Source organism: Columba livia, chromosome Z (genome assembly GCF_036013475.1).
Source record: "Columba livia isolate bColLiv1 breed racing homer chromosome Z, bColLiv1.pat.W.v2, whole genome shotgun sequence".
Taxonomy (NCBI): Eukaryota; Metazoa; Chordata; class Aves; order Columbiformes; family Columbidae; genus Columba; species Columba livia.
The window spans coordinates 36,049,932-36,073,224 of NC_088642.1; the positions used below are offsets into that span (position 1 = coordinate 36,049,932).

A 23,293-nucleotide genomic window follows, 5' to 3' on the forward strand; every position below is an offset into this window, starting at 1 on the left:
ACAATTTCTCAACTTATTAAAACTAAAAAGGTCACATTACTAACTGTCCATGCCGTCAGCATAGACTTATCCTAGTTTTGTCAGCATTAAAATCACTAAAACAAAGACATGTGAAACAAGCAAAATCATATGAACTCAGTTTCAAAGTACTTGCTAAAATATCTGCTAAAATGAAACCAACTGTATGGAACCTGATTGCCATGAAAACATTGACAAACCATGGAAGAAGAAGAAAGTAGTTTCAAGTGTACTTAAAAGCATCTCAATACGTAATTAGCTCTGCACAATCCTATTCACACAACACTTGGGGGTTTGAATAGGCACAGCAGAAACTACCTTTTGTGAGAGCCAGCCCCACATGGGGCCAGGTGCTGTGCTGGCAAGGCCCGTGCCCACTGACTTTAAATAGGCTTTGAGTAGACCAGGACGCTTTTAGATTAGTGGGCACCAGTGGGCCACATGGTACAATGTCCACATAGGTCTTCCTCTGCCACAGCGGGTGCTTCTAAAGCATGACTGGCGACAAGCCTCGCGATGCTTAACTCCAAATCTGTGGGACTGGCCCAGGCAATAGCCAGGGGTCCTCATTCAACTTGAGGTACTGCACTGAATACACACTAGTGCTGCCTAGAAGAGGGCATATACCGTTCAAGCTGGAAGCTGGTCACACCCCAGAACCCAATGTGAGTCTCCACGCTTTCCAGTCTGAAACCCAGATGGTGTTTCCTCACCACCCCCACCCCTATCACATACCTGTAACGTTCTGCCCGGAGGTACAGGTGGGGGCAGAGGTGACTCGGGTTCCCCACGTAGGTCCCCTCCTTGCACAGACAGGCTTCTTATAGTCCTCTAGATCACCTGCTTGCATACTGTTTGGTCCTCTGTGCAGGCGTCACTGGGGGGTGATTGCAAAAAATATAAAAGTCCTGAAGGGTCTCGGGCCATCTTGAAGGATCTCAGCAGTCTGGGGTCTTTTCCCTTAGTGCCATACTGGGCTGATCAGGAGATGGAGCTATGTGCCCTTTAACACATCCTTCACTTCCTGTATCAGCCAGCCAGCCTTTGTGGCTCCTTAGCTTGTCATAAATTGCAATTCACCCTATCACCAATGGTCCCATCTCCTGTGGCTGGATGTAACAGAACTGGTTTTGCCACAATGTTTGAGACATTACCCTTTCTATCTCTCACAGTAATGTATTTTCAATACAGGTTAAATTATCCACAGTAACAGACGTGTGATAGCGCTCACTTAGTCTGGCTATGTCTGTGCTCATGAAAGAGCATGTAGAGGCACCTGTCAAACCTCCAGTAGCATCATACTTTAACAACTGGTTGGATTAGTAAGGCTTCAGGAAGGGAGGAATTTGACACAGCACTGATCTGAATCAGATCAAGTATCACCCCTGTCTTTTGGGTCTCTACATAAGGAAATTCCCTTTTGCGCAGCTTCCAGATGATGGTCACGTTCTTCCCAGACAGATACTGCAAAGTGGGAGACCGCACATTGCTCTAGTTTCTCACTTTTAACATGGCAGGGGCTGGAGACTTCTCCTCTATTGCAGCCCTAGTGTCCTGCTGGGTGGGGGACAGGTCTTTCCACAGTTAGTTAACTTGGGCTTTAGCTGCATTCAAAGTTTGCTCAGTAGCTCTGAGGCAATGAGCTAAGAGATTTAAGCTGGGTAACTCTCCCTTCATGTTTCTGTGTTTCTGATTTTCTCTAATCCAAGTAGAATCTGAGGTCTGCTGGCAGGGCAAGGTCTCAAAACAATGAGCTAAGGCACCCACTACCTTGTTAGGGCTGATCACGATGCAGAGTACGGTACCATATCCCACTTTTGTCAGCAGAGGCAGTCGTGCCAAGTTATAGGTTTGAGACGTGCTAACAGACACCAGATCAACAGCTTCAGGGAAAAAGCATTTATCTCTAAATAACAGCGCAGGAAAAATTACAGATCAATAGTATAATTATCTGCATTGTAACAACAGCCAGGCAAGTAATTAATCAAGATTGTGCTAGACCAAGCATCTGACAATGGCGCATCTGACAACGGCTGTCAGGCAGGCAGCAGAGTGTGAAAAGTGACCTGGCCCACGCAACGACCTTGGGGAACGCACGTGCCCTGGCTGGACTGTCCTTTTTACCACTGAGCCGCAGAAGCTTATTAACAAACATCACAAACCACCTCTGCGACCCCTCTGTGCCAGCTTGTCCCCGGTGTACGCAAGGCCCGGGAATCCTGTACCAGGCAGCACGGCCCCCCATTCCTGTGTGAACATGGGTCAGAAAATCTTGCGTGAGGCAATCCAAGCCTCACAGCTCCATTGTATGCACTGTCTCCAGACACGCCATAGCAGGCAACACCAGCCATGCAAGGAGCCAGTTAGTCTGGCAAAGCCAAACCCAACTGTTTAGGTATGGAAGTCACTACAGAGAATGCAAGAGTGAACACAGAGAGTATCCTGAAACATGTGAATACTCTCAGCTGACACACAAAAAACCAAGTAGGGGCTCACAAAAAGCTCTCAGTTTAATCTAAGAATGTCCACAAACATAGTGCTGCCAGTGAGCAGACCGAATTTATATCAGCTTTATAGTACAGTAAGTCAATGACTAAGGAGAAGACAAAAAAAAAAACACAGTAGTATTGAAGAGAAGCTGCTAAATTAATTTATACTGTGATTAACTTACAAAAGACATATCATCATTAACCAGCTGACATGAGATAAATGCTTTCTGACCACCTGCAAAACTAGTAGATATTTTCCAAGTTTTAGATCCTTCTGCACGACAAGAGGCAGACAGAAGAATAAGTAATAAATTGTTCAGAAGCAGAGTGCTTAGTTTATATTTAACTAATAATTAATAGAAGTAAAAAACTAAACAATTATAACATCAATTATTCCTTAGTATATATGTATCATATATCAAAATCTTCAAAAATTGTAATGCTTATGTAATAATGTGAATACAAGCAACACAAGAGCATCCAGTCTTTGGAGCACTTATGCAGGATGATCCCCAGAGCTCCCCAGTGCTGTCAATTAAAGAATGAAGCTTAACAGTTTGTTTTACTCTGCTGTTGAGTTTATTTTTTTCATTTCAACGTAAACTGTGTATTTAAACTGCTGTGCTCCTTCAAACCCACAAACAACTTGTATGTGGTCCATTGTTTCAAACTCATTTAAAAACATGTTCAACATTATCAACTACATACTATCGTAAAAAACTAATTCAGTCAAACACAGGCTGGTGAACAATGTTATGACATTTGCTTAGAACAGTAAATACAGAAATCAACATTATTCCCTCTTATTTTTCCACTGCTAGCTGCACAGCATCATTAAACAACTTCAGGAGCTTGTTGCACCACCGTCTTCCTCATCTTTAAACTGTAGGCACAATGCTGGTTCTAGTGGTTACAGCTGATGTTTCAAGAACCACATCTAAAGAAAAAAAATAAACCAACAGGAAGAGATTATTTAGTAACAAGTCTATCTCTTCTTCCACAAGTTATATAGGAAAGACGGTACTGTAATGATACACTGCGTATAGATAGCTCTTCCTCCATAATAAAAACAGCAAGTAATGCATACATGAAATAACTACCTCCATCACATTACTTTACATACTCAATCAGTCAAGTTTTTTCCTGCCAAAGGAATACGGTCCCAAAGCTGTAGCAACTGCTCTCCAACTTGTGGTTCCAGCTCCTGAAAGCGAGCAGAAAATTAGAGAAATTATTTGCACTGCTACTATTGAACATATATAAATAATTTATAACAGAATCGTTAGATCAAGTTACTGGTGACTACTTTCAGTCTTTCTGAAGGAGCTCATTCCTTTTGCTATTGAGACATACATTAGAACTCCCCACACATGAAGATTTTTTCACTAGGGCTCAAGAGGAGATAAAAGTCTTTCATAAGCAACCCTGGCCCACAGGCTGTCTGGGGTTTATTCATTCACAACTAGGTGTCAGTTCCTGAAAAGAGAATTCTTTTGTATAGTGGTGGTGTGTTCACTCAGAACATACGTGCCATACTTTGTACTTTTCATATGTCACTTATTAACTAAAAATCATTATTTTCTGCATCTTCTAAGTTTAACTCAGTCAAGTACTACATCATGTGTTACATTCCTTTCTCATTCTTATAGTATGTTCCTTTCCTCATTCTTACAAGTGGAGAGGTTTTGGGGAAGTACTAAGAAGATGATACAAAAAGTTTAGCTCTAAAATCTCATATCAGGGAGCTATTTTGGGAGGGAGAATGCAGAAACTGCCATAGAGAACTCTTGTGTATTTATTTTCCAGCTTTTGTAGCTGCATTTAGCTATAACAGATTGAAGAACTGTCCTAAGCTTTACCTCAAATCTCAGGATTCTCCTCAGTCTTTACAGGAAACTCAAAGCCATAATTTTGAAGAGTCATTCGGGTGCTATGGACTCTCTTGGGGAGCAAGTATGAACGACAAAAGTAACAAGTCTCAAGAATGAAAACTACAAATTCCAAAAAGGTTTATTTTTGGAAGCACCCAGCATTACATCTTTTTTTCTGCTGCTTCTTCTTTTTAAACACATACTAAGCAAGAAATTGCTTTGACTTTATCAAAGTGCCTCTGTTACTTCAACAGCAATGCATTAGCAGAATGTAAAATGTGGCTCAATGAACTGTGATTCAGATCAACAGACATATGAGGACAGTTGAGATAAATGTCAAGGATAAGCAAGCTAATAAACAATACATGGTTCTACCAAGTAAAAAAGACTTTAGAAGAGAGAATAACATTACCTGGCTATCTCTGCTTATTTGTACTTTCTTATTGTCATTCCAAGGGTTGAGCAAATGGTGTGCAAATTGAAAAGGAATGCTTTCTTTTCGGATCCATTCCACCTTGAATACACCTCCAAAAACAGCACATCCCCAATCCTGACTTTTCTCAGACCCTATCTCTGAAGCCATTCTAGCAAAACCCTGGAGCAAAAATTGAAATATGAAAGGAAAGACTGAGTGCATCTGCTTAGGTTGGAATTCAATAAATAACCAGACTTCATATGCAACTTTCAAATTAGTTTCAAAATTATTCACACACTCTCCCCCATGAAGCTGAATCTTTAAAAATGTTTACATCTAGAAAGCTAAAAGTAGTATCCTTTGTTTTTCCACTTCAAGTACATCTTCTAGAGTTTGAACACAGAGAACGTCTCTCAATCCCTCACAAAGGGACAAAAGAGGTTTTTAAGCTTTGTAATAGAGGTTCAAAAGGTGTTGTAAAAACATCTGAAGCATAAACAATCAAGATTAATGTTCCACTACATAATAATCCATTAGCTATTCCTTGTTAGTTGTAGATATTTTTTGCAGAAATCCATTCCTTCCTTCCCATGTTCGCCCCATGTTAACAAACTTTCACACAAAATCAAGAGACTGTAGCTGTTCTTCAAAGAAAGAAGTCTAAGTTGCTTTTGTTCCCTTCTTCAATGAAGCAGGAAAAAGTTCCAAGACAAGTATTCAGAAAGAAAACGAAAGAAACCCCAAACCCAAGATTACTTCTGACTAATGTAAAGACACTCCTACATGCTCACACACCAAACAAAACCAAACAAGACACCACACACCCTACTTATCAACTATCCAGCCAAATTTATGCCAGATGTGACTTAAGAGTTCAAGAGATGCTGGGCACTACTTAAGTTACCAGCATGCACTACTTTAGTAGGACAAGCAGTCCTAGACAGCTCAAGACGCACTTAATGGATTTGATAAATTTCAAGAGAGGAAAAACAGAAGTAGAAAGAGACACTTGGTACAAGAGAATATTAACAGGAATGTAAATCTCACATTCCTATGAATGCTTTGTGCACCGTTAAAACTGGAAGGACAAGGCAACATCAACCACCTACATTCCTGACTTCAGCATGTCCTTCCCCTCATGGCTTTCTCCTCTAAGAGCACCAACACAACAGCCCATTTTCATGGCATGCTGAAAATTACTTTCCAGTATTACATCTGCATTTGCCAAATCACTATATGTATATGTCACTGTAATCCTTCAGTGGTATCACCAAGACTATTTGGGCTAGTTAATTAGATTTTAAGTTAGCTGACTTCTATGAATAGTTTATATAAAAAGAGGTAAGTGGAACTTTCTTTACTGGGAACAACCAAGTTTAGCTCTCTCTACAAAACAGCTAACCCGCAACTTTGCACTACCAGGTCAAGTCTTTAACTTCAAATTGCCTACCAATTTGTCAACAAATTTGTGACAAATGCCTTGCTAAACTTGAAGTCAAGACACAGCTCTAGAAGAATCGTGGCCATGACCTTCCACCTTCCTGACTTCTAAAAACTACAGTTCAGGCAAAACAGATTTTATTAAAATTTGTAATAAAATTATCTGTGAGTTTCCCAGCTTCAGAAAGCCATGACTAGATTATAACTGCTTGTTCACTTACAATATTTATTTTGGCATGCAGAGAAGAGAGTAGCAATCCACTGCTTTGTTTGGATTGGTTTGTTTGCTTTGTTGTTGTTTTGAATAATCAATATAGGGTAAAAACATTATTCTGACTCAAGATGTTTGGAGGCAATCCAGTCTTAGCCTTTGAGTGACAAACTGAGTTAGCTAAAAGAGTGCATTTCAGAGAAGAACAAAATACACTTTTCCTCAGCAATCAGACACATTTGCTTGTTACTGTACTGATTAGAGGGTCAGAAGTCACAAGCAAAAACCTACATCCTACACAGTCATTTGCTGCACTCTCCTAAACAATCAACCAAAGCTAACATTTAGTATTAGCTATGGACTCACCTGGAAGTGTCCAGACCCTTGAACAGAAAATATCAAGTAAACCATGCTGCTCTCCCAAAAGGCTCTATTTAGCTTTCGTTCATTACTTGGCGTTGTAGACCATATACCCTTCTGCTGAGAAATATCAATATTTTGCAAGTTGCTGCTTTTCATTATGAAGTACCGAACTGGCATATTTGGTCTTGGTGAAGGAGATGTGGAACCCTGGAAAAATTGAATGAAATTAAGCTACATTAAAATAAGCCACGCTTTAGTTCTAAAGTTTTACACACATGAAGACAGAAATCTCTTGACTGTTCTCCTACCTTCCTCCCCCAGATTCTACACGTAACACAGAATCTAGCAGCAGGTTCCGTCTGAATTGGTTTTAAAATGTATTGCAGATCTATTTTGTATTTTTTAAGCACTTTTCAAAATCATAATTAATTCATGAGGGGAAGCAAACAAGTATAGCAGAACTGGCCTAAGTAGCCTGGTGATTAATCACAATTCTTTAAGTCTGACACACCTTCAGGAAACACAAAATTAATCACTCTTTACTACAGCCTGAAGCACACTACTCACATTTCCACCTTGAGGCAACATCAGCTTTCTCCCTTTGACACTGGCAGAATTTAAAAACTGAAAGGCTTAAGAGGAATTACTAAATCCTGCAATGAGTCCATGCCTAGAAGAACAATGGATTGTTTTCCTCTCAACAATCTGTTTCATATTACTGTGGTTTACTATTCAAGTACAGAGGCAGAATTATGCCAATAATCTCAATAAAAATGTGTGCTTTGTTAAAATAACTGCCAGAAAAAAAGCAAGCAGTCATAACAATGCAGACAGCACAAAACTTAAACACAATCACTAACAATGTATGCTATTACAAAAACAGAGGGAGAATCAAAAACACAGAAGTGCATGAACTGTGTATTAATTTAGAAAAAAACCCAATACACCTTCACTACTTATTCTATCAAGTTAAAAAAAAAAACCTGATTTTTTTACTTCAGATGGCCTTACCTCAGTAGTCTGCAAAGAAAAATAGTTTTAATGTATTAAACTAGCACAACAAGGATACTTAGTCTAGATTTTAAGTTCCAGAAAAAAATAAGTATTTTGCAGCTCTTAAAAATTAACATTTAAGTTATGTTCTTAATTTATCAATATAATGCCTGATAATTCTTGAAAGATATCAGCAAATTTACTTCTGAAATTCTACTCATTTCGAAGAGTGGGGTAATTTGTTTAAGATAAGTTTACCTTTCCAGATATTGGAGAAGAAGGACTAGCGCAGGGGCTAGGATAGCTACTGCTGTCCGTAGACTTCACTGATGATTGATCTGACCTGTCATCTGAAGTTCGTTTGGAGTGCAAATTTTTTTTTTCTTTGTGCTTCTTTGGCTGGTGAAGCGCAGCAGGTGTCGATTTCATTAAAACTCTAAAAGTAAAGGTAGATAGATGAGGTACCAGGATTTTCATAAGTGCACACAGGACAACTTATCTACATATCAGCCTATTGCATGACTACACATATTACAGTTATTCCATAATACATTAAACACTAACTAAAAAAATACTGATCGTGCATTGGTTTTGAATGATAGGTTTAAACTTCTTCTGCTACTTCTTCCCAGAGATGACAATTCATATTCCTGACTGCTCTCACAAACAGCAGGCACACATATGAAATGCTGCTCAATGACATCACAACTTCAACGCAGCACAGGACAATATCGGTTCTTTCAACTGGGTTTCTACAATTCCTTCTTTTTTATTACTAGCAGAAATTCAAGCCATGCTTCTACAGCTAAATAAATTACAACTTACAGTCTCTAGAAGATCTCAAAAGCTTACTTTTCAGCAATCGAGGAGTCATCAGAGAATTCCATTTCTGCTGAGCTTTTTCTACTGTTGGTTGACCCCCAGGGAGATGCTAAAGGAAGTTCTTCAGAAGTCATAGGTCTTGGTCTCTGACCAATTCCTGAAGGCTGCTGCAAACCTGCAGACTGTTCTTCAGTACTTAAAACAGCTGTAATTGCTCTTATAGTTGTTTCATCAGCTTGAGACCACGGTTTAGAAGGAGATCGCATATGACGCAGAAATAAGCTATGCCACTTCTGCCTGAGTTGCAACAGCAAACCAGCAGCCTGTAATGAATTTCAATTATGTTAACGGCTAATAAAGATTAGATCGAGCAGGTAAGGGTACCATACATCTTTCCTATCAGGCAGCATCAGGCATTCTGAAATGAACAGGGTCCAAGCTGAAAGGTAAGACTAAAGTACCGGGGGAGAGGGAGAAAACCCCACATGTACACTAAGCTGTTATATTTTCTTTCCTCAGGTGCAAGATCATTTTTAGAACATTCTACTTCATTTAGCTCTGCACCAAAATCAAAATCACACTGTAAATCCACTGGATTTTTTTTCACTTTAAAATTTTATCAATTAAAAAAAAGAATCTGTTCATGCTTTATGCCATTCCTCTCAATTCAGTCTCTATTTATGCACTTTTGCTTCCTACCTGACAGAAAACAGCTCTAACTGACATATTTTTCTCATGCAGCCTTCTGCTCAAATTAGATGAAATTGAAATTAGAATACTATTAGAAGTTTTATTCCCATGCTAATAGTAATGCTTCCTTTCTTTAAAAAAAAAAAAAAAAAAAAAAAAAAAAAATCACACTTTGGAGCATCTCTTTAAGAGACAGTATTGTTATTAGATCTATTAAGTCTCAGTGTTTCATAGCCCATAAACTACTCTGCCTCCTACCACAGTCAGCACTTCTGAACAACCTGAAAATTTCTATCTTCAAAAGGTGTTTTTTCCTTTTTCTTATATCTGACAATAACTTGCTTCCAGCAACTCCCAACTTCCAAGCTCTCCCTTTTGATCCAACTTTAGTCATCATCGTAGAGAAGGAAATACACAAGATGTCATTGTGACTGTTGACTCAACTCCTGCTCAGATTTTGGCTAACACAGCTCATGCTAAGGCCTCTGTGTGCTGGAAGCAGCACCAGCAGAAAGTGAAAGCACCATGTGGAAGGACAGTGGCCAGAAAGATCTAAAGGGCCATTATACAGCCACTGTCACTTGCAGCTTGCTGTTTCCTGCAGTCATTTGCTTTTGTCTGGCAGTTTTGTCAGAACCTGCTAACATAGGAAAATGGTACAGACCAAACCTCCAAGCTGGGAGGTACAAAACATCAGCTTACCAAAAAAGCTTCTGAAGCGGATCCAACAGCAGCAGCACTGCTGAGGGTTTGTGCTTCCCGGTGTCACAGAGGGGATGCCCACACTGTGATGGAGGAGGAAGCATAAGCACTCCGTCTGCACAGTAACTGATGCTTTTTTTCTTTTTGTTCATAGGAGCACAAGAGTCACAGGTTATAAGTTATGAAACCTTATGACCTGAATAGTGAATAAGTGAAGTCATGTGATAGACTAGACTGGGCAAAAGGGGATTGAGTCCCTGTTTGTTGTGTCTCTTAATGAGTTCATGAAATAAAGGTTAAATCACAGCATGCATTGCCCTGTAAATTTGAGAGACTCAAACAGACTGTGACAGCCATTCTCACAGAAAAGTCTTAGTTACCCAAATTTTCAGAAATCTTTCTAGGAAGACATGACATAAATATCCTTCTACAAGAATCAAGCATTGAATTGATTCTTACTTCAGGTTCCAGCCTGAGATGGAGCCATTCATCTAGCTTCAGTACTGCCAAATTCGTGGTAGCTTTGTCCTCCACCTCGCTATCACTGTTATCACCAGATACCACATCTTCTGAATTAAATATAAAAGGTGGATTAACATTTCTGTATTATTTCTATTAACATACAAAACATAAACACTACTGTATTACCAGAAATAAACACATTTTCGTTCTACATTTTATTTTCAAATGTAAAAATTTGTCAAATTGCTTTATATTTTTGGCAAATAGCCCTCAGCGAAAAGTCTTTGCTTCAGTTAGCAAACTCAGATATCCAGACCTGCTGAGGGCCCTACTGTGTAAGCACCTGTACTGAGGTGATCTGACTGACTCCTGTACCTTCATCAATATGAACAAGCCACCATCAAACTTTTGCCTGAGGCTGTCTGCAAAATGACACAATGCTCTATGCTTTATTTCCTAGTAAAACAGCAGATTTAAAGACCCATTAAGAAAAAGGTATTATATATACATACAGCTATTGAGCAGGATTCTATTTTTTTTTAAGTGCAATTCAATCTGCATAAAGACTATTCAAAGAGTAACAGTTTAATAGCAAGACAGGAAAGCTTCAAAAATAACTTGGACTCTCAGACTCAAACTAATATTTCTAGAGAACTGACAGCAGGATAGATTATTTTTCTTCTATTCCTACAGCATTCTATTTAAATTTTAAAAAGAGGAAAATTCTGTGTACTCCCTATTAATTCTAGCTCATAGTACAGCTAATTGTCATTAAAATTTATCAGTAAAAAGTAAGCTTTAAAATGCATGTTTCAGATGGAAGGAATAAGAGTATTTGCCTTATTGATAGTTTCTAAATTATGCTTCATCTTGAATAATCTGGTTCAAACTATCAAAATAACCTAATATCTAGAAAAAACATACATACTACACTTTTCAGCATTAGTACTCTCATTACACATTTTGTTTGTATGTTTTGTTTCATTACAACCTATACAGTAATTTCTGAGGCTTCAGAACTATGGAAGTGTAGTTCACAGATATAAATCCGTAAGGATTCACAAAACGCTACATTTATTACAGGGCCTACTATTCTTGAACAGCTGCAAGAACTAGCGCTCTGTCATTTTAACAATTAGCCAATAAACATATTAAATATTCTTGAAAAATAAGCCTTCCGTACCACATACTAGTACATACCAATGGAAACGTTCCAAATCCAAACCCCACTGTACCTCGAAAGGATGCAGGTTCCTGCAAAGCATTACTTGGCAATCTAGCCGGTCCACAGAACAGAGACACAGTGACAGGCGTTACAACAGAACAGCATCTGATATTTGCTATCCTGTGAGCTCTCGTCATTTCATCATATATAACCCAGTCTGTAGGGAGAGCCTGAATGGCTGCAGCTTGCCCGTTTGCTGGGGGAATCTGTGCAAAAGCAAGGAAGACTAGGCTATTTCAGCCTCTATTTGTAATTAATTTTAACATATTTCTTATTTTATACACGTAGAAATAAATACATAAATATTTATATACAAATAATTTATAAACAGAAACAAAAAAGAGAGATAATTCATCTGGATTCATAAATTATCCTACCACCTTCAAAGAAAATATTTTGCTTTAAAAACAAACCTTAAACAACAACAAACCCACATAAAACAAAACAAAATTAAAAAACCCCACAGTTTTGGATCAGAACTTCTTCCTGGTATGAGCAGGGATTTTCACATCCTTAAAACAGTTTCATAATTATTTTTTTTTACCATTTTGTCTTGTTCCATCTACAACAAGGACGAACTGAAATATGTTTTGATTAAATAATATTGGAAAAAATAAACCAACTTCAATTACTTATTTTGTCAACTGCCAGGAAAAATATTTTCTGAAAATGTAGTGTTTAATGTACATGCTGCTTTTAAAGTTCTGACAACTACGAAGAGACATTTCACAGAGTATATTGCTCTTTTTTGTGAACTATAAATCTCAAGTCATTTTACCTTTTTATATTGAGGCTGACTAAGAACAGAGGTAGGATGAAATCGCACTTTCTTCTCCTTTGGTCCAGTCAAAACCAGGTTTTCTCTGTCCACATGCACAAGATTGGGATACATCCCAGCCACTAAGGCAGCTTTAACTACAGCCCAGTTCTCAGAGTTAGTATTAACATCTCTAATATCAGCTCCTCCTCTGGCTCTAACAAAACCTGAAGAAAGGAGGGGACAGAGACGTGTTATAATTAATTATATTTGAGACTACTTTTTCACTTCTCAAAAGGAATTTAAAAAAAAAAAAAGTGAAATAACTACAAATTTGTTGCATTTTTCACCACTACCAGCCTTAACAGCACTAAGAAGAAATCATTATACTGAAGTCTTCCTTGATAAGGGGTTTTATACTGACCTAGAACAGAATTACTTTTTACAAGGCAAAGACATTTCCTATGGACATAATTTAGAATGTAAAAATCCAAGAAAACATCTCTCGCACTGAAAGCCAGTGGCATGTGGAACATTCAGGTGCTTTCAGTGACATCAGCTGCTCCCCAGCCACACTTCCCCACCAAGCATCTGCACTGTGCCCAGAATGAATGTGTGCTAGTCTGCTCCAAATTAAGGAAGGAAAATGACACCAGTGAACACTATTCTTGTTACAATTTGTATAGACTTGACTCCAAAACTACATTAACATTTTTCCAAGATATTTACCTGAGGCTCTAAGCTGGCCAAGCAACTGTGTTCTCATTCCTATGATGATTTCCATCGTGGCTTGAGACAGAAAGTTCTTTTCACAGAAGGCTCTCTCCCAGCCATCACTGCGTGCCTTCTGCCATGCCTGCAAAGAATATTTTTTCCATTTGCCTATTAATTGGATTAGCTAAAAATTACTAATTTCACTTTTCATTTTACTTTTTTAAAAAATGCCATTTACCTCAATAAAACTAAGGCAGAAGCCATCCTGAAAGAAATGTATCAAATCAGATTTTTTCTTCTGGTTAACTACTAGATTCTTTATACACATTTTCTAAATTAACATAACAATCATTATGTTAAATCATTGTAAGATCATTATATTAACTTATAAAGATTGTTAACTTATTATAAACATAATTATATCAATATCGTTACTTTAAGTTACCGGTGTAGCAGTATATAAAGTTGTCCTTGTTGGAACACTCAGAATTTAACCAGGTTTGAAAACACAAACAAACAGGTCTGACAAAAAGTGTTCCTTCACAAATGTGTAAGCCCAGTATACACAGGAAAGCTACTAGGCAAAAATAAAGCTTCTTCTCTAAGGACTTTGTCATAGTCTATCATGCTACATCTAGCTTGACCAATACACCATTTACTCTGATATGTGGTCTATTGTGATTAGTACTCTATCTGAAAATGAAGTAATACCTGGAAAGCCCTGAGAAGCGCCATATGGTCACTAAATGTTCCTGCAGTGAAACGTTTTCTACACAGCATGGCTGCACGCTTTTGAGAGGCCAGCGTAGGTAGGACAAAAGGGTCTCGATACGCAAGAGTGCAAGCAATGGTAAGAATAGGATCCAGGCACTTCAAAATAACAGCACACAACACCATTTTACCAAGGTGTGGTTCTACAGGTAATTCAGTGAGATGATAACCAAGCTCAGTGAGATCTTCCCAAGGATCCATGGCATCTATTGTCTGTTTAAAAAAAAAATAAAATCAAAAAGGGAAGGAGCGGGAAGTAGACAAAATTAATTTACAATAAAAGCAGAAAGTACATGAATACTGAACATTAACTAGACTTGTTTGCAAATGCTAAGAAAGCAAGTCAAACTCTTTTAACAGTTTGAGATAAGACTTTCAAGCACTCTCCTCCCTTAGCATGGAAAAATACATCCACACACAAAAAAAGAAAATAGAAAACACTCAAAAATTCAAAGCATTCTTAAGTAACTAAAGAGCAGGCTCAATACAAATAAAACTCAGTAAGATATGTTGCTACGCCACAAATATAGAATCAAATACAATTCCCATCTAAATCTGTTCCTCTGCTGACCTTAAGCATTTGCACAGCATTTCTCACAATTAAAGCTGGTGGCGGATCAGGAGCTTTCATAAGAAAGTCGACAATTGGACAGTTAACTGGAGCCAGTAGTTTCGTGTGTAAACAAAGCTCCTGCAAGTTACAAAGAAAAAAAGAAAAAAAAAAAACAAACAACAACAGACTGTTAAGATGAGGAGGTGCAGTGTAGAAATTGCTTTTTTTGAGTAATATTATGGTTTCATGATAATACATTTTTTAATTATAACTTCTGACCAAACACGCACCTGAAGTGGCATTCTTAGAAGTTCTGGAGTCTGAAATTCCAACATACTCTGAAATCGGAGTCTACTGAAGAGACGAAAACAGACTCCAGGCTGACAGCGCCCAGCCCTTGAAAATAAAATGCAGGAAATTGTTGAAAATTAAAATTTCTTAAGATAAACACACATAAACTTAGAATGGAAATGCAGAAGGAGCAGGCCTAAAATAGATAATTTTGTCATTCAGTGTAAGTCCAGTATATGAGGTGAGAGGTTTCCAGTACATGGATTATTTTTAGTATGAAAAATTCGTTACCTCAACACTGAGAGATCTGCATAAATAAAAACACAGTCTATCTAAAAATAAAGTGATGTGGTTTTTTTGCTAACCTAAGATCCATCCAAATCTCAACTGTCCTTTGCTGTAAGTATCACAGTATGTTTGGGATTGGAAGGGACCTCAAAAGATCATCTAGTCCAATCCCCCTGCTGGAGCAGGAACGCCTAGGTGAGGTCGCACAGGAACATGTCCAGGTGAGTTTTGAATGTCTCCAGAGAAGGAGACTCCACAACCTCCCTGGGCAGCCTGTTCCAGTGCTCTGGCACCCTTACTGAAAAGAATTTTTTTCTCAAATTAAAGCGGAACCTCTTGTGTTCCAGCTTGATCCCATTACCCCTTGTCCTATCATTGTTTGCCACCGAGAAGAGCCTGGCTCCATCCTCATGGCACTCACCCTTTATATATTTATAAACATTAATGAGGTCCCCCCTTAGTCCCCTCTTCTCCAAACTAAAGAGACCCAGCTCCCTCAGCCTTTCTTCATAAGGGAGGTGCTCCACTCCCTTAATCATCTTCGTTGCCCTACGCTGGACCCTCTTCAGCAGTTCCCTGTCCTTCTTGAACTGAGGGGCCCAGAACTGGACACAATACTCCAGATGTGGTCTCACCAGTGCAGAGTAGAGGGGAAGGAGGACCTCCCTCGATCTACTAACCACCCCCCTTCTAATACACCCCAGGATGCCATTGGCCTTCCTGGCCACAAGGGCACAGTGCTGGCTCATGGTCATCCTGCTGTCCACCAGGACCCCCAGGTCCCTTTCCCCTACACTGCTCTCTAATATGTAATTTCTCAACCTATACTGGAACCTGGGGTTGTTCCTGCCCAGATGCAGGACTCTACACTTTCCCTTGTTAAATTTCATCAGGTTATTCCCCGCCCAACTCTCCAGCCTGTCCAGGTCTCACTGGATGGCAGCACAGCCTTCTGGCGTGTCAGCCACACCTCCCAGCTTAGTGTCATCAGCAAACTTGCTGATAGTACACTCTATTCCCTCGTCTAAATCGTTAATGAATATATTGAATAATACTGGCCCCAGTACTGACCCCTGAGGCAATCCACTAGATACAGGCCTCCAACTAGACTCCGCACCATTGACCACCACTCTCTGGCTTCTCTCCTTAAGCCAGTTTGCAACCCACCTCACTAGTCTATTGTCTAGACCACACCTCCTCAACTTAGCTGGGAGGATGCTGTGGGAGACTGTGTCAAAGGCTTTACTGAAGTCAAGGTAGACCACATCCACCGCTCTGCCATCATCCATCCACCTTGTTACATTCTCATAAAAGGCTATGAGGTTGGTCAAGCATGACTTACCCTTGGTAAAGCCATGCTGACTGCCCCTAATAACCCTCTTATCCCTGATATGCCTTGAGATGGCACCAAGGATAAGCTGTTCCATTACTTTCCCAGGGACAGAGGTGAGGCTGACCGGTCTATAATTACCCGGGTCCTCCTTCTTGCCCTTTTTGAAGACTGGAGTGACATTTGCTTTCCTCCAATCCTCAGGCACCTCTCCCGTTTCCCAAGACTTGGCAAAGATGATGGAGAGCGGTCCAGCAATGACTTCAGCCAGCTCCCTCAGCACCCGCAGATGCATCCCATCTGGACCCATGGATTTAGGGATGTCCAGACTATTTAATTGCTCCCTAACCCAGTCCTCATCGACTAAAGCAAACTCCTCCATTGACCTGGCTTCATCCGGGGTAATCTAAGTAATCTAAGTCATAAGCTTCATTTCTTCCTCTTCACCTCCCCCAAATGGTTCAAGACACGCTGGGAGTAAAAGGTAGAATAAAAACCAAACAACTCATGATCAAGGGGACAGGGACAGCAAACGCTCACATTCCTGCAGCTCAATGTCAATATCATATTATCAAACACAGGCATTTGTTGCTCTTAATATATACATCCTCTTAGGCTTCACTGAGTGTTGAGAAGAATCTGATAAAGGCCTGTAAAGTCATGCATAGTCAGGAGAAGACAAATAAGGTACCACTGCTCAATGTCTCTTTAATACAGGGATGATGAGGTATCAATTAAAAACTAACAACTGGCAGCCCTTTGCCCAAAAATCGGTCATGAAACAACTTACTGGACACTGTGGCTGCTGGTGCTACATGGGAGAAATGGGAAGGAGAACAAGGTCATGGAGGGAAAACAACCAGACCTGATGTAAGCTTTGGGAAATTCCTGAGTGTTGCTTTTCTACAACTTGTGAAATGAGTACAAGAAAATACAGGCTGACCCTTACTCTTCTGCAGAGAATTAGCATTGGCCATTGTCCCACATGATACCAGACTAGGCTAGTAACCACATCCACTGTGGCTGCTGTTATGCTGTGTACTTCATCCTTAACATACAGGGCAGTGCATGTTTGCAAAACAAAATACAGTATGAAGCATTTATTACCTGCCTTTTCTCTGGATAGCACTGGCTTTTGAAATCCACACCATTTTTAGCATTGTAACACAACTCAGTGCATCAAAAGACATCTATAAAAGCAAAGCAAGGAACATAAAACCAAGACTGAATAGGGTATATGAAACCAGACTTACTAATGATTTAGATCATCAATAGAAGTTCTCTTAAAAAATAATAATAAGCACCAGCAGCTTCTGGCACAAAAGTATGTTCTAAAGAACTTGGTTTCAAGTAAATTTATGCTACAATAGCTTTGTGCTACACAGCTTTCTAAATTCAAGTTTTCTAGACAATAGCTAATTGTAAGTCAATAAAAGACATGGACTGTGTGTTATATTCAAGTTTTTCTCTTTGCTTCACTTGGAAATTTTGTCCTTATTTCCTCACATTTGATGTAAAATTACAAAAAAAACCCACAAATCTGATTACCATGAGAACTTCAGAATTTGGTGTGCTTATCTCCTATGAAATCCAACTCTGTTTTCTAAGCTGGATCTCAAACTGTCTCATTATGCTCTCTCACTTTTCTTGAACAAATAATTAAGGAATGGGCATCCAACACATGAAAAACAATGCCTAAAAACTTAACATATCATGCTTGGACTGCATACAATAGTAGGACAAACAGAACTCCCAGTGTTCTCTAAATCTCAGGAAGATGGTGGTCTGAACTGACAGACTTGTTTAAAAAAAAAAAAATAAAACAGATATACTAACTTTAAAAAAAAAGGTCTATCAATAGATCAACTTGCAATAGCTTTCACAGGGTTTTTTAAAAGCTAGCTATTTTAAGTACTTGCCACGAAACAAATGGATGTCAAAACTTCCCTGAGTTTTGTTGCTTGGCATTGCACGAGCTCTCAGCCTACTATAGAAAAAATAGCTCTCCAACATATATGGATAATGTATTTTAAAATAATAATAGGAAGTTCACTTCCCAAGGAAAGCTTAAGCTCATCATACCTCTTTCATCTTGCCTGAGTCAATAACAAATACAACATCATTGACTGTTATGCTGGTTTCTGCAATATTAGTAGAAAGAATCTGCAATTAAGAAACAAAACAAAACAACAGTAACTGTAAAAACAAAGACAAACCAGACTAATACAATATTTGAAGAAGTCCTCTGATACTTGCTATTTTGCGGATGCCAGGTGGTGGACTTTTAAGCACCTTCTTCTGGTCCAAAGTCTGCATATTTGAATGAAGCATGAAAACCTGGTATCTAATGCAAGACAAAGAACACTTTAAGGATCTTTAAAAGAAACAATAAAAACTCAAGACAACCACAGAAACTACAGGTTTTACCTGTGAGCATTATCAGCAAATCTCTTATCATCAAAAAGAATACGGTCCCTCAGGCTAACTATTTCATCATATCCAGGAAGAAATATTAAAATCGCTCCTGAAAAAGAAGTTGGTTCGCAGAGATAAACAGAAAATTCACTTCATATATGTCAGTATTGCACATACTAGCACTCAGAAGGTTTTAGCTATTTAGCATTATTGGAAAAAGAGCATAATTTATCAGAAGCTGAATCCACAAACATTTATTGGCAGTGTGTGTATATACCTACCAGCATCATAACTATGGCAGATGTTATAAAGTAAGTGCATAATCAGGTCCAGATCCACTTTTTCACTATCAAAACTGTGATGATAAGCTTTCAGGAGTTCTCTGTCCTCTGCACTAAGGTCACTACCAGTACTTTGGACTAGGGAGCTTTCATCCGCATTTCCACATTCCACTGAAGCACTAAAATATACAAATACACGGGACAGTGTCAAGGCTGTTTGCTTTGGGTTTAAATTCAGCTATCAATTCAAGTTTAGATCAAGACCAACAAGACTACTCATCTCAACTTTTAAAGTGTAGCAGAACAGCATCTCCACAATACTATTACTCCTCACCGACTTAAGTGTTAACCCAGCAAAGCATGCAACTTCAATTTTTAGTGTTAACTTTTAATTTCATTATACTTCACCAAAACGCAGCCATAAGCCAATGTGACAGAACTTAATGTATAAAGACACTCTTTAACTGTTAAAGGAAAAATATCAGCAAGATTTGTATTTTCCAAAAAATTCACTAGCATAACAGTCAAGCAGGCACTACAAGAACAGATGCTATACTAGGAGAAATTTTTATAAGATAGGTCTCTACAAAACTGTAACTAAACTATGACAACTGTAAGTTAATGAAATAACAATTCTTGAATGTCCTAGTGTATATGTTACTAATACAACGTTTCTCTAATATGGCTGTCATATATGAACAATATACAGATAAAAACACACATCAGATTTGTTTCCAAAATAAACATTTTAAATTAAAATGCTATGTGGTATGGAATCAGCCTCTCCTCTGCATTTTTATTTATTCAGAATAGAACAGACAGTTTCAGTTGCAAGGGACCTAGAACCATCATCTACTTTTATTTACTATAATCACACCCTGCCTAGATATAAAATCATAATAGGAATGTCCATATCAAGATGATAAACACTAGTAATATAAAAGAATTCCAACACCACTAGAACTAAACTTATCCTAGGAGCTGTGCAAACATAATCACTATGATACTGGTACGTTTTTTGAAATATTCCTATGCTCAAATAAATCTTGCTATTTATGTCAGATTTTAAAGCATCAAAAGCTCAAAACTGTTCTGATTAAAAGGTGACAAAACAAAAATTCCCCTTCACCATGTTGCACAACTGTTTCTGCAAAGTAGTTACAGTTTACCTGTAGGACTCCAACAGATCAACAACCTCTGTCTGTCCAAAGCACTTAGCCCAGTCCAAAGCCATCCTGAAAAAGTTGCATAAAAATCTTCATTAATTTCTCACTTCAAAAGACATATCTGAATAACATGTTCATGAGGAAGCAACTAATACCGCACCTTCTATCGCTTTCTGCATTACTGCTTAATCAGTGACATTTCTGCTGGATCTGCAACTTCCCATTTTAAAGTGCATAAATAGGAGTAACAGGTATATGATTTCTGGATAACTGCAACTATTTACCAACAAAGAATCCCAGCAATACACAGAGGCACATGCAAACATGCTGAAGAAAATAAGGAAGAAATTGGTCTCCTCATAATGCAGTTAATTCTGTTCTCATTTTAAACTGCTTTCCTTCCCAAGTTTCTCAAGTAGTAGTACCAATTTTCAGACTCCTGGAATCCTAATCTTGCCTTACTACAATTATTTACTGTAGTTCCCTGTTTATATGAAGACACAATTCATGGACAGAAAAATCTCCACTTTTACAGATTCAAAATACTTTTATATTATACAAAACATTTGCAGATACACCAAACCAGAGATCTTTGCACCTCTAATACACTACTTCTGAATTCAACATAGATTTACAGAATTATAGAAGGGTTTGGGTTGGAAAGGACCTTTAAAGACCATATAGTTCCAATTCTCTTGCCATGGGCAGGGACACCTTCTGCTAGACCAGGTTGCTAAAAGCCACATCCATCCCTGGAAGTGTTGAAGGCCAGGTTGAGACATGCACAGCTTCTCTGGGCAGCCTGTTCCAGGGTCTCACCACCCTCATGATGAAGAACTTCTCCCTTGTCTCTAAGACAGTAACCTCTCTTGCGTTAAGAGGTTACTCTCTTAAAATAAGGATCACCAAATATTTTGGATCTAATTCTATCAACTCAGTAAGAAAGATTCTAATTTTTCTTCTTAGCAGTGTGTTAAATCAGGCTCAATGAAACCAAGAGGGTATATCCCATATTCAAGACTCGTCAATTAAAACTTTGATTTATAATTTACAGAAAGTAATGTAATGAACAGAAGCTAGAAATTGTTTAGACTGTCAAAACCTGTTAGTGCTTATAGTAGTCTTACAAGCTAGTAGATTAGTTTAGACGTTACAGAAATTTCTGTCTCATTTTTATATTGACAAACAAATCTATGTTTCAGTTTATCTGTGTGGTTTTACCAGCCATTGGATGATTTCAAGTGGATGTTTGCTCCCATACTGATCAGTTGTTCTACTTGACTCAGAAAGCCTCTCCCTGAAGCAATCATTAGTGCAGTTGCACTGGTTTCACTATGCCTATAATCAACTGAGAAGTACAGAAAAACAAAATCAGCACACCCAATAAAAACATTATTTTCTCATCTAAATATAGTATGAACATAACCTTCAAAACCCAGCCCAAAGCGAACTCGTTTTCTCACTTCATCCCATATCTGTCAATACTTCAAAGCAAGCACAACATAAATAAATACAAAATTCATTAATTCTACTAACTCTATTTTTTTAACAGGTATGAGAATTCAAAGGTAACAACACTTGAAATTGGAGACAAAGCAGTCACAGAAATTCTAGTAATTTTGAGGTTGGTTTTTCTTATGGAGTAAGATGAGAAACTTACCACTGACATTTTCAGTTAAAATGAGATGTAACACCTGAGCAAAGGAATCAACATCTTTATGCAACCAGATGTCAGAAAGACAAGAATCCATTTCTTTTATTAGCCATGGTTCAAGGCAATTCGCATCTTTTTCAGTCTGAAGAGAAAACACAGCATTAAAAGATTAGTATCTTCAAAAAGTTGTCTTTACTCTCACATATTGGACACAAAGACTTGGAACGGTTTTTCAAGAGACAACCGGAAATACAGCATTCGGGTAACAGTTAAAGCATTTATTGGATCATCTGCAAGTACTTTAAACAATGGCAGTCTAGCCATTTGCTATAAATAGAAGTTATGTGCAACCATCATAATTGAAAAGCACACCTTACCTAAAGTAGTTCATGCTAATTAAAAAAAGGCTTAAAATAAGTTAATATCCTTCTGGAAACACTCCAGGAGAGTTTTAAAACTGTTTGGAAAACAGTCTTAAAATGGGTAGTACTAATATAACACAGATTTAAACATCTCTTCCAACAAAAGGAAAAACTTACCAGTTGAGTAAACACTGTGTCACCACCATCATCCAACAGATTATACTCTTCAATTGCACTTGAGACAGATCTTTGTCTCTGAGATTCCAGTTTGCTATTACTTTCTTGAGCAGAACACCACTCAGTAAGAGTGCTTTGCTGTTTTTCTTCTAGAATTCATAAAAGTTAAAAAAAAAGGTTTTACAGTTATCTTAATTATCCACAGTGATAAAAAATAGTTATATCAAGTCACAAAGTTTTACCTATTCAATCTTTTATTTAATCTAAAATGCTGTTACCAGTCAAACATAAATTCCATGACTAAGGGCACCCGAAGTACACCACTGCAAACATCTGCTACAAAAACAAGGTAAAAAAATACCACTTGGATCCTTAATCCCTTTAGGTCTCCAGTATTCCAACTTACTGCATTCAAATGAGCTTCCTATGTAAATATTTTCTACACAATTCTCAGTACAGGTCTTTCTCCAGAAGTGAAGCAACAAAATGATATAGCTCCTGCATGTAAGAACTCTTTTTTGCATACACTAGAAGCAACAGATGAGGACACCAGTGCCTTAACCAAACCTTCCTATCCACAGTGATCAAAGCTGAGCACCACAATAAACATGTAGTCAGGATCATACTCTATAGCTTTGTTTTCTCCCCCCAACTTTTTTTTTTTTTTTTTAAAACAAACAGCTATATTAAGTGTGTTAATGCTTCAGGGCTATACATAGTAAATACATCCATGTCTGAAGAATGCAGTGAAAAATGTTACTAATAGCAACCACTTCTGTGCAAGATGTACAAAATCCAGCCCTCTTCCACAGCCGCACTTCAGTTTGCACTCA

General features: G+C 38.2%; 1 protein-coding gene across 5 annotated transcripts in view; it reads right to left on the reverse strand.

Annotated features, from left to right (window-relative positions):
• Positions 1-2,510: 2,510 nt before the first annotated feature.
• YTHDC2 (YTH N6-methyladenosine RNA binding protein C2) overlaps positions 2,511-23,293 on the reverse strand; it is a 34,144-nt gene continuing 13,361 nt past the window's right edge. Inside the window, exons 9-30 of one of the 5 annotated variants that reach the window (XM_065045388.1) lie at positions 22,461-22,609; positions 21,928-22,063; positions 21,489-21,615; positions 20,271-20,336; positions 19,102-19,280; positions 18,833-18,929; positions 18,662-18,749; positions 18,488-18,568; positions 17,513-17,595; positions 14,787-14,892; positions 14,515-14,634; positions 13,884-14,156; positions 13,188-13,314; positions 12,480-12,685; positions 11,712-11,907; positions 10,474-10,583; positions 8,653-8,945; positions 8,059-8,236; positions 6,811-7,014; positions 4,791-4,973; positions 3,608-3,711; positions 2,511-3,444 (exon numbers count right to left, since the gene is read on the reverse strand). In XM_065045388.1, the coding sequence (XP_064901460.1) occupies positions 3,631-3,711; positions 4,791-4,973; positions 6,811-7,014; positions 8,059-8,236; positions 8,653-8,945; positions 10,474-10,583; positions 11,712-11,907; positions 12,480-12,685; positions 13,188-13,314; positions 13,884-14,156; positions 14,515-14,634; positions 14,787-14,892; positions 17,513-17,595; positions 18,488-18,568; positions 18,662-18,749; positions 18,833-18,929; positions 19,102-19,280; positions 20,271-20,336; positions 21,489-21,615; positions 21,928-22,063; positions 22,461-22,609 (3,083 nt within the window). In that variant the 3' untranslated portion in view covers positions 2,511-3,444; positions 3,608-3,630. The remainder of the gene's footprint in view (positions 3,445-3,607; positions 3,712-4,790; positions 4,974-6,810; positions 7,015-8,058; positions 8,237-8,652; positions 8,946-10,473; positions 10,584-11,711; positions 11,908-12,479; positions 12,686-13,187; positions 13,315-13,883; positions 14,157-14,514; positions 14,635-14,786; positions 14,893-17,512; positions 17,596-18,487; positions 18,569-18,661; positions 18,750-18,832; positions 18,930-19,101; positions 19,281-20,270; positions 20,337-21,488; positions 21,616-21,927; positions 22,064-22,460; positions 22,610-23,293) is intronic. The other 4 variants (XM_065045389.1, XM_065045387.1, XM_065045390.1 and 1 more) reach the window with 4 other exon arrangements.